This window comes from Mercenaria mercenaria, unplaced genomic scaffold, assembly GCF_021730395.1.
Source record: "Mercenaria mercenaria strain notata unplaced genomic scaffold, MADL_Memer_1 contig_4659, whole genome shotgun sequence".
NCBI lineage: Eukaryota > Metazoa > Mollusca > Bivalvia > Venerida > Veneridae > Mercenaria > Mercenaria mercenaria.
This window is the reverse complement of record NW_026462903.1, coordinates 51,506-62,881: the sequence shown is the minus strand read 5'-3', so window position 1 is coordinate 62,881 and position 11,376 is coordinate 51,506. Positions and strand designations below refer to the sequence as shown.

The following is an 11,376-nucleotide window of genomic DNA, read 5'->3' as shown; positions in this document are numbered from 1 at the left end:
AATCACACGAAACATTTTCGGATCAAGCCTCTGTATTGCATTATACATCGTTTTTAAGGAGAAATGTTACTTCAGTTAATAAGTTAATACACAAAAGATTTTCTCTTCGAAAGAGAAATTTTCAAAAAAAAGATATTTAACCAATCGGAGTGGCTTACACTTCAAATGAATACTCTGACTAAATACGTTAATATTCATGCGGTAGTTCTGCAAGTTCGGGTATGAAATTGTTTTCTACCATGATAGAATTTGATTAAATTCAGATTTTACAAAACTTCAGAGCATACTAAGAACACTGGCAAATGAAAGCATACAGTTGGGTGCTGGATTATTTACTAGACCGACTTGAAAAATTTGAACCTCATACAACTTTCATAATGGAAGTCTATGAAAAATCACAATTTTGATAACATTTTCGCTAAAAGAACTTTTTCTATGATGTAGGTTTAAATAGAACTTCTCAGGCCGTAAATAAACATAATATAATATGAATAATATGGTGAAATAAATGTGTATTTTAAACATTTTTGGACTTATTTGATGTGTCAAGTTTTAATACCATACAGTCGACATCGTACTTGCGACCACCTCTATTAAGCGATTTTGTATTAAACGATCAGTCAAAATCCCTCCCGAACGTTTTCAGTATATGAATTCATTCCATTAGGCGACCTTTTTAATAAACGACTAGCGACCACATATAATGTAGTCCCGACAGGTAAAATATTCGACAAAAGTATCTATTTAGCGACCGGGTATCAAAATTCTACCATGCATTTCTTCATCTGTATAAATAGCGAGTACGTTTTGCACGTAACTGAATGCAATTAACCTTTGTATCAGCCAAACTGACAAACAATGTAGTCATAATTTTCACGATTTGTGGACTTGGACATGTGTTCACGATGATAAAACAGATTTTGAAATCATACATGTATGTTCATATTAAATACAGTTGCATTAACAGTTAAAAATAACTTTCCTTTTCATTTGACTGAAATTCATTAAGAGACCATTCCATTAAGAGACCACTTCTTAGCAGTCCCTTGGGTGGTCTCTTAATACAATGCATATGTCGACTGTATTTAATCTTTTAAAATATAGTAGCATGGCCATTTTATTGAATTACCCATGGGTTGCCACTAAGTTCATAGTAACATTGCCATTTTTATAAATTTATTCATGGTTTGCCATTGATTTCACAATCCGTATGCCAAGTCCAGGCATTGGATAAATAACGTCACGTTATTACTTTCGGTTTATCAAACGTACAAAACTAACATAAGTACACGAGAAATGTTTGGAAGCAATTGCACAACATACTTATTCAAATCAGCTTAGGACCATTAAATAGAATTGTCTTTTGAACAACGTAGGCTTATATAGATACATGTAGTTTGCATTTTTAAAGGCACGGCAATTAAAATTGAAATGCCAAAATATCTTTTACAAAACATATATTGAACCTAATGCTGTTATCAAACGGTCTCTACACTATGTGCAATTCTAATAGAGAAACATTGATATTATCTGTTTTGGAACTGTCATAAAGTGGGTCTTATTTTGGTTGGGAAACTTGTTTTAGAAAGTTTAGAACCGTACTAAAAAGTGAACAAATATAAACATTTCAGGATAATGCATTTGGATTCGAAGCTACGTAATGCAATTCTTTTTTAAACAAAATGGCATGTCCGGCAGTATTGAAAGGAAATTAGATTAAATAAGAGTATGTTCCACTAAAATCATTCTTCTCATTTTTTGTAGAGGTATTACAAATCAAACAATGTATGGAAAGATCCAGCAGGAAAGCCTGTATTTTATAGATGAAGTGTATGGTGGTGTATACCAAGGGAAACAACTCGTAGATATTGTTGATCATTTGCGTTGACAGACTTATTCTGCAAACTTTCGCGTCTCATTGTGTAAAGCTAAAACGGATATAATGATCATATTATTTAAAGTAGTCCTTAGTTTACCTCTCGCTGTAAAGGCAGGCCTGGGAGATTTTACAAATGGATCAATATTGCACTTATTTATATCCGAATGTACCTTATGGAATTATAATTTACAGTCCAACCTCTGTAGAGCAACATCCTTTGGGAGATACACATATCGACTGTTATGTAGAGGTTGTTGTTCTGGAGAGGTAAATTTGATAGTATATTAATCTTAAGCTAAGGGAAAATATGATGTTGTTATAAAGAGGTTTTTGCTTAAGAGAGGGCCGCTCTGGAGAGGTTGTACCTAACTGACACCTTTACATTCGAGTTTCTTTAAAGACAACATGTCTAGATATGATACTATTTATGTGCTTCACACATAATTCTGAATATTTATGAATGTTCATTACTTTACCTGGTAAAATGATGTGGCTATATGCCATAAACACAACATTTTTCATAGAACAAATCAAATCAAAGTTTTCTGTAAGGAATTATTTTTTTCCTATTTTACTCAAGGAAAGTGTATTTTAGCCATAAATTGAAATTATTAAAGCTGTGTTATAAAAATGAAAAAGAACCCACTACCATCCTCGGAGCCCTCCATGAGACCTACATTTCATCTGGCATACATTTCTTCGTTTAAAATGATGTTTTCCCATGGTTAATAATATGCGAGTTTTTCATTGATATATTGACTGTCCTTACTATTAGCACGCTAGCTGGAAATAAATTTCAATACAGTAGGCACAGTTGACAAAAAAAAGTTATCTGTGCCAAATGTGATGGTTTGTATAAAAATAATATGTTGATATAGTGGTAAATTTCTTAGTGATTTTTTTTTTGTGATTTGATTTGAGCTCTCCAGAGCATGGAATATCCCATAAGTCCTCGGCCAAGTTCGATAACTAGCCAAATCGGCCCAGGCACTTCAGAATTATGGCCCTTGAAACATTGTTTTTTGATAATCAAAGCACTGAAAGTCTGATTGGGTTGTATCAAAGCACTGAAAGTCTGATTGGGTTGAATCAAAGCAGTCAGATGAGTTGTTTTTGATAATCAAAGCACTGAAAGTCTGATTGGGAATTAAGAATATATAGGGAGTAGGGTTTACGCTCGAACATTTCTCATCAAATCTTACACTACTATTCAGATGATTAGGCAGTTGTGGGAGACATGTGCTTTTCTCAAAAGCAGCTCTAGTTTTTATGGATTTCACGGTTGAATAAATCTTTGAAATTAAATCCCAACAGTCAAGTAAACTTCCTGTTCATTTCGTGTTCAAAGTTTAAATCCAGAAATTTGCTTCCCCACAAAATATCAATTTTGATCATAAACAGGAATTTTGTTAGCCCAGAAAATAAAAAAAAATGTTTCAGAGAATATAAGTAGCAATTTTTCTTTTCGTTTTCATAGCACATACCTGATGTAAATATTAGCTATGTTTAAATATTTGTAGTAAGTACTGCTGTTAAGAAAGAGAATATTTAGTTAAGTAGATGCAAATTTTTATTTAAAAAGTGAAAGACTTTTCTTCCTTTAATCCTAATTAGGTAAAGGCGGGAAGGAAGGCGCTGTCGAAAAATGTTCAAATTGTAAAGGTACCGGTATGCAAGTACACATAAGACAGCTCGGGACAGGGATGGTTCAACAGATGCAGTCAGTGTGCTCGGAGTGTTCAGGAAAAGGGGAGCAAATTAATCCAAAACTAAGATGTAAGAGATGTCTCGGAAAAAAAGTGGTGGATGATCACAAAATATTGGAGGTCCATGTCGACAAAGGTATTTATCATTTTAAGAATGTTTGATTTTCGTTTTTTTTCCCTCTTAATAATTATTTTGATGGCTAAGTGGTTAATTTTTTTCTCACCAAATCACCCACATTGATAATGGTTTGAAATCGCACTTTGGGTGTATAATACTTCATCAAGCTGGCTTACAGAAGGTTGGTGGTTCTACCCTGGCGCCAGCCAATGCCTTAAGCCAAACCCAGAAGTGCAGCTGATGTCTTAATTCTTCACAAGCTCTGAATGTCATCTTATGACCTAAACTGTGTCACTGAGACTAGATCAAACAAAAAAGTCTTGGTATAAAAGAATGACATTGCCAAATACATATTTAGTCAAAATATTCAGTCGAAATGCATTTTAAAATCATTACCTCCCTTTAGATTTGAAATTAATGAATTTTGATTGTACACATTTGCTTAAAAACTTTGCCTTTTGGTTTAGATTTTTGAAATGTCCAAATATTTAACAGATGCAAATGTAAAAAGAAATTATATTAAAATGAAATGAAATAGTCTGCTTTTTGAATACTTTCATATTAAATTTTACAAAACATTTGTAATAGGATCCAACCCAGTGTAAGTGGTCTGTTTGGTCTTAACACTTGGTTTTGCTGTAACTCTGTGATTCCAGCAGGTATGCAAATTTTGATTCCATACCTCGTGTTTTTATTTCGATGTAAATGAGATGTGAAACCAAAATTTGTAGTCCTGTTTGGGGCCATATAACCTATACTGTGTTGGTGCGCCGTAAAACCCAAATAAACAAATAAATAAACTGTTTGTTCATTCAATAATTCTGTTACCAAACATACTATAAAAGTGTTTGAAAAATGTCATAAGAATTAAGATGTTGGTTAAAAGTAATTCACAACCTTTGCATTTAAATTGAATTTGACCATCTGAAATAATGTTGCTTGTTGAAAATGAATATTATCAAGACTGTATTTCTAATTCTTGGAAAATATTTGACTTTCAGGTATGAAGGACGGGGAAAATATCCGATTTACGGGAGAAGGTGACCAAGAGCCCGGATTGGAACCAGGGGACATAATAATTGTTCTTGACGAGAAGGAGCATAAAACTTTCCGACGTAACGGTTTGGATTTGATTATGGAAATGGAATTACAGCTTGTTGAAGCACTGTGTGGATTTCAGAAAACTATAGAGACACTGGACAAAAGAACATTGGTTATAACAAATTTACCAGGTGAGTAAGTTGAAGATTGTGTAGATTTCTTACAGGACACACATCTAGTTCTGAATCATTAATATTCGTGGGGGACTAATTTTCATGGTTGAGTAATTCCACAAAATTAAATCCCAATGAACATGTAAATTTCCCATTCGTTTTATGTTCAAAAGTTGAAATCCATGAATTCATATCCACACGAAATGGCCGTTTTGACCAAAACCACGAAATTTAATGCTCATGAAATTAAACGATTTTACAGTAGTTGGGAATCGTATTAAGAGCCAGTTTTTAGTTACTTGCCAAAGTCAACATAACTAATCCTTAAAGCACATATTTTCTTTGGGTCAAAATTTCGCAAATTTGAAATTTGGAGTATGTTTACGAGGTTCAATATTTTTAGCTCACCTGAGCACAAAGTGCTCAAAGGTGAGCTTTTGTGATCGCCCTGTGTCCGTCGTCAACAATTTGACTGTTAACACTCTAGAGGTCACATTTTTGGCCCAATCTTAATGAAACTTTGTTAGAATGTTACCCTCAATAAAATCTTGGACGAGTTTGCTATTGGGTCATCTGGGGTCAAAAACTAGGTCACCAGGTCAGATCAAAGAAAAAGCTTGTTAACACTCTAGAGGTCACAATTTTGGCCCAATCTTAATGAAACTTGATCAGAGTGTTATCCTCAATAAAGTCGTGGTCAGAATGTTAATATTGATGATCTTAAGGTCCAGTTTGAATCTGGGTCATGTAGGATCAAAAACTAGGTCACCCGGTCAAATCAAAGGAAAAGCTAGTTTACACTGTAGAGGCCACATTTATGACCATATCTTAATGAAACTTGGTCAAAAATGTTAATCTTGATGATCTATAGCTCAGGTTTAAATCTGGGTTTAGGTGGGGGTCAAAAACTAGGTCACCAGGTCAAATCAGAGGAAAAGCTTGTGACTCTAGAGGCCATATTTATGACTGTATCTTCATGAAACTTAGTCAGAATGTTAAACTTGATGATCTTCAGGATAAGTTCGAATCTGGGTCATGTTGGGTCAAAAACTAGGTCACTGGGTCAGATCAAATGAAAAGCTAGTTAACACTTTAGAGGCCACATTAATGACCATATCTTAATGAATCTTGGTCAGAATGTTAATCTTGATGATCTTTAGGTCAAGTTTAAATCTGACAATTGAGTGAAGTGGACAGGTTGCACAACTGCAGTTAGTTGATGGCAAAATGAAATCCTGCACAAGTTGTGAAGTTATTGCTGCTGTTAAAACTGTTGCTGCTGTACTGCTGGACCAAAAGCTACAGATGGGTAACCAACTTCTATTTGTTGATGATGTAATTGTGCTGAGCTACCTTTTGAGCTACTTCTTGATCTGATGGTCGCCGCTTCTCCTCTTGGCCTTTATCCGCTAAGGCCGCATCCAGCCTTCCGGCATGTTTAACGTTAACGTTTATTCTTTGCTGTTCCATTTCGCGCATGGAGTGTACCACAACTTTCCAGTGTGCGCAGCTGAATCCTGCACGCATGTGCTTACACCACAAACAGATACACACTCGGACATCAGTGAGGAGAGTACCCGAGTGATTTATGAACTGCTACCAGATATACTTGAGGCTGAGGTGCTGTCAAACCGGAGGCGGCGTCACCACCATCTGCCTTCTCTAATGTGAGTTACTTCCTCTTTTCAGCAAACTGCAACTACACAAAGTAAACAATAGGTGCGGTGTTTCACTATATCATTTTATGTTAGTTATGCTTTAATAACTAATCGTTTTCAGTTTAAATTTAGAAATTAAGAAGATAAGATAGGAGTAAGTTTTATAATTATTTATTTTGATCCCTCTGATTTCGTAGCTGCATAAGGTGAAGATGCAGGAAGAAATCAAAGCTGTCAAAAATTACACTGTTGCTTTGCTGTGCATTTTGCTACAACGGACCCAAATTTGCTTGACAGTTTGGCAAACTTTGAGAACTTGGTCCTCATATTGTGTGTACCATATGGTTGACAGTTCTTTGGGGTTAAGGCCAAATTCCGCCTCTTAAGCCACCTATGTCCCAATGGTCTTCTAATTTTACTTGATCTCAGGCTGACAGCTGATGATTTGTTGTAGAAAGATGTGCTTACTTTTCAGTCATGTAGTCTGATTATCCTCAACATTATGAAACGTAAATTCAATCGGAAAAGTAAGAAACAACACTAAACTAATAACATAGAGCGAAGCCTTATTCAGTTTATCATGGAGGTCATTTTAAAAGTGATTAATCCGACCTGATAAAAGCTGGATGTTATCGGATTAGCACACGCTAAGCAAACTTTAAAACTATGACGTCTAACAGATATATCCATATATCGGTTAATTTCATCTGTTTATAAACCCCTTATTGGACCTAACAGAAATATGTGTGTGCGTGTGTGCGTGCGTGCGTGCGTGCGTGTGTGTGTGTGTGTGTGTGTGTGTGTGTGAGTTTGTAAACGGGAATTCCCCAGTTCATTTTAACAATACCCTTCAAATTAGTCATACCTCGAAATTTGAGCTGATTCTGAGCGATAGAAATTTATTCCCCGGTACGCCGGTTCTGGTCATACACATATCTCACACATTTTACAACGGTGTGTATCTTTCGCTATTTACTGCAGTTCCCCAGTTTACCTGTATACAACTCGTAGTACATACACACAAAGGTTTAAATTATTTTCACTAATTTAACATAATGCTTTCGTCATTATAAGCTTATGAGTGAAAAGATTATGTTGATTAATTCATCAATTACCAATTAAATATCTTTTTACGTTCACAAGACAGTGTTATATATTTATGTTACCGCATATCTTTTCCGGCTTATTGTGTTATGCGCTTTTATTTCTAAGTTAATGACTTGATTTGACAATACTTATGTTAAACTGAGAATATTATAATACACAGGAACACTGCTCAAAATGTACATTCTATATATATTCATCGCATTTAACAAACTTTCAACTTCAGACGCGGTGCTGAAATATACTAGTTCCTTTTGAATTACCATGCTGCATTTGAAAAAAATAAATGTAGTATTACCCCCAAAGATGTTCATATATTCAGCTCATAATGCAATTACCTATGTAAATTCAACAGTAATTAATACAGCAAAGCCAGAGAATTTTAATACAGTTTCGTTATTTGTAAAAAAAGAACAACATTTGTACATTAACTTATTGATATTATTTACTACACATCAAAGAAATGCATATGAGGATCTGACTCCAGTACGTTTAAAATACTGATTAAGAACACGTGAAAATAATAAAACCTATATCATACAGTAGCTAACTCATGCAATTATCTTAACACAGGATTTTCATGCTATTTTCGCGCTGATTTTTTCAGCAATCGCAATGTGTTGAAATCTTTGATGTAAAAATGTCCCAAAAGTAAAAAAGATACTAATACCTCTCAAAAACCTGTGCTGCATTTGAAACAGCATTTGTTATGTCATTACCTCCTACGATGTTTATACATGTATAAGCAGCTGTCAACTTGTTACGCAATGTTCTACGTATGTTGATGAGTAGTGAATACTACAAAGCCGAAATAGTTTAATACAGTTCTATCTTATTAAGTATTTGTCAAATTTAGAGACCACATTAATCATAACATTAGTACATTATCTGATTGATTTTATCTACTACACATCAAAGAAAATGACACAAGGATCTGAATCCAATACATTCTTAAAACTGTTTAAACACTTGGAAATTCTAAAGCCTAGATCATAGCTAACTCGTGCATTTACCTTAACACGGGAAGTTCATGCTATTTTTGCGCGATTTTTGTTTAGCGATCGCCAAGTCTAGAAATTCATGAAAGAAAAATGTTTCAACAAAGCATAGGCTATAAAGTGTGTTGTACATGTCCGAAATAATTGTAGTTTACGACGGTTCAAATAAAATGATAATGCTGCGGCTGCCTGGGTTTAGGATCATTTGGCAAAAAATATAGAAACCGTGAGACACCAATTAAACACATGAGAATCACAGCAAAACAGTTCTCATGCAAAAAAAAAAAAAAATAAATAGATAAATAAATAAAATAAAATTTGATGTTCACATAACGAACAGATATATCCTACAGAAAAATTGTCCCCATATTCTGCAACCTGAAGCACACTATTTTAAAACTTATATCATGAATTTGCTATATTTTAATAAGCGTCTTATCTTTATAAACTGTCGCTTTTAGCATTATAAAAGTTATTAAGTTGTTACACAAAAACCATTGACGTGTAAAGTTTGAAAGCTCAAAGTCTCAGTGCGTTACTGACATACCAAGGGTAATTTTTACAATGCATATTTTTATTAACCAAAAGGAGTTTTTTCTGTCACTGACATTCCTATCATTCTACAATAAGTAAGAGTATGACATACAATTATATCTGCGCATGATATTTTCTTCAACTTCAGGTCCGTAGAAGTTCAATTTGATCAAAACAACGTTTTAAGAAATTTTGTTTGTTGGACGGGGTGGGAACGACCTCACTCACCTGCTTATCAGTTTTGTTCATTCAGCGATATATCACACCGTGCGGTAGCATTTTATGTTTTATTTTGGGGAAATAAAGAACGAAAATTATTGATGATTGAACTGACAGTGCTGATGAAATAGAAACAATCACAGTATTCTACAGATGAGTTCCCGAGGTATTAGAAAATACGCATCGTATGAATTCACAACTTATTATACATGTACTAATCATTTGATTGAAACTTGAAAACAGAGAAATTTTATTGCGATTGAAGGATTTTATTGAATATAAAGCTTTTAAATACATAACGATATTATTCATTGTTACATATATGGTTATTTCATACTCCACTCATGTAACTGACCGACACAAAATAAGACATTTTCCTATTCGGTGACACATTAACGCAGTATTTATTATGGGTGCAAGTATATTTATCTTTAGTTTTGGCAGTGGCATACGTATGATTTACTGGTATTAATAGCATTGAGGGAAACACAAATATATAATAATCACGACCTTCACAAATTTTGAAAGATTAACTATGTAAAGTCAACGTTTTACTGAAGCCTGGTTTTCTAAAAAAAGATAAAAACAAAACCTTTATATGGGAAAATAGTTTGGAAACAAAATAACTATGACTGGAAATGCTGTAAACTTTGTTTAAGTCTTTTTTTAATATTGATTGCTATTTTCCCGGGCAAGAAATGACGATTTTCATGCAAAAGTCAGGGACTGCGAGTCATTGCGGAGTTTGAATTAAGATTCCCCGATTTTTATTTCCTGTTTCCGCATATCGAATTTGCATTTACATAAGCGCAAAATTCTTTTTTCTAAGAAAATCAAGTTTTCGTTAACCCGTTACCGGAGAGAAAAGCGCAAATAAAAATAAGTGCTTTGTTTCTGTCATTCTTCCTGATTTAGAGTCATGTGTTTGCCTCAGTTCTATCTTATTCAAATTAATTACCTACTACTATTGTTTTCGTCTCAAGCCTGAGTCATGAGTTGATATCCTACTCTGGGAACGTCATTTTTGTAATGCCTTATCTTTTTGAAACTTATCATTATTAAATAGCAAACGGTACTATAGTTTAAATCATGATAATGTATACAATGTATATATAATAATACACAGTTTAAATGTAGGAACACAACAACTGAAAAATATACTGAATATTACGCCGATTGGGAGATTATCCAAATAAGTTGTCTGTGTTTTTGTTCTATGCATGATTTCGTTAATCCGAATGTTTTTTAAGGAACCACACTTATATGTTTGACTGTTAATTCTGTCTTTTGAACGAGTAGAATTGAAGGAAAAATAAACTGTCTGCTTAGCACAGATTCAAGGGCGGATCCAGGGATTGGGGAATTTTTCTCGCTCGCTACGCTTGCATAGGTAATTCATCATTTGTTCTGGGTGAAAATATAAATATGCATTTTTTCTTGCTCGCTATGCTCGCATAGGCAATTTGTCTTTGGTTTGGGTAAAACAATGCATTTTTTTCTTGCTCGCTACGCTCGCACAATAAAAGTCCGACAAGTTTGCATTATCTCCTATAAAGCTTTTTATTTTACGTTAATAAACTTTAGTAACCGCCACCCCCCCCCCCCCACCCCCATAAAAATCCTCAGAAATCGGGCTTAGAAATTCCATTCCGAGATACTTAAGCAACAATAAGTCTGACGAGTCATTAAAGCATGGACTATACGTAGCATGTTATTTGGGTTAATTTTATCATAAAACCTGTCCCTTTTCAATACCAAAAAAAGCACCTCAGAACACCAAGAATGCACCAGATGGATCTATTGTTTTCAAAATGTTCCGGTGGGGTTGGGTGGGATGGGGAGGGGGAGATGGGGACACGGACCCTCCTAGTTGTTCTACTACAAATAGTTTGCACCCCTTACACCAAATCCTGTATCCGCCCTGAGATTTGTGAATGCCTAATTAA

General features: G+C 34.4%; 1 protein-coding gene across 1 annotated transcript; it reads left to right on the top strand.

Annotated features, from left to right (window-relative positions):
• The first annotated feature begins 3,583 nt into the window (after positions 1–3,583).
• Positions 3,584–4,958, top strand: LOC128554026 (dnaJ homolog subfamily A member 1-like). Its single transcript, XM_053535236.1, has 2 exons — positions 3,584–3,721; positions 4,705–4,958. The coding sequence occupies exons 1-2, from the start codon at positions 3,595–3,597 to the stop codon at positions 4,941–4,943; spliced, it is 366 nt and encodes a 121-aa protein (XP_053391211.1). The 5' UTR covers positions 3,584–3,594; the 3' UTR covers positions 4,944–4,958.
• Positions 4,959–11,376: the final 6,418 nt, after the last annotated feature.

Excerpts from the sequence above, each read along its gene's own strand:
- LOC128554026 (XM_053535236.1), top strand. The coding sequence starts at position 3,595 with ATGCAGTCAGTGTGCTCGGAGTGTTCAGGAAAAGGGGAGCAAATTAAT. Across the intron at positions 3,722-4,704 it reads GGAGGTCCATGTCGACAAAG|GTATGAAGGACGGGGAAAAT; the intron begins GTATTTATCATT and ends TTTGACTTTCAG.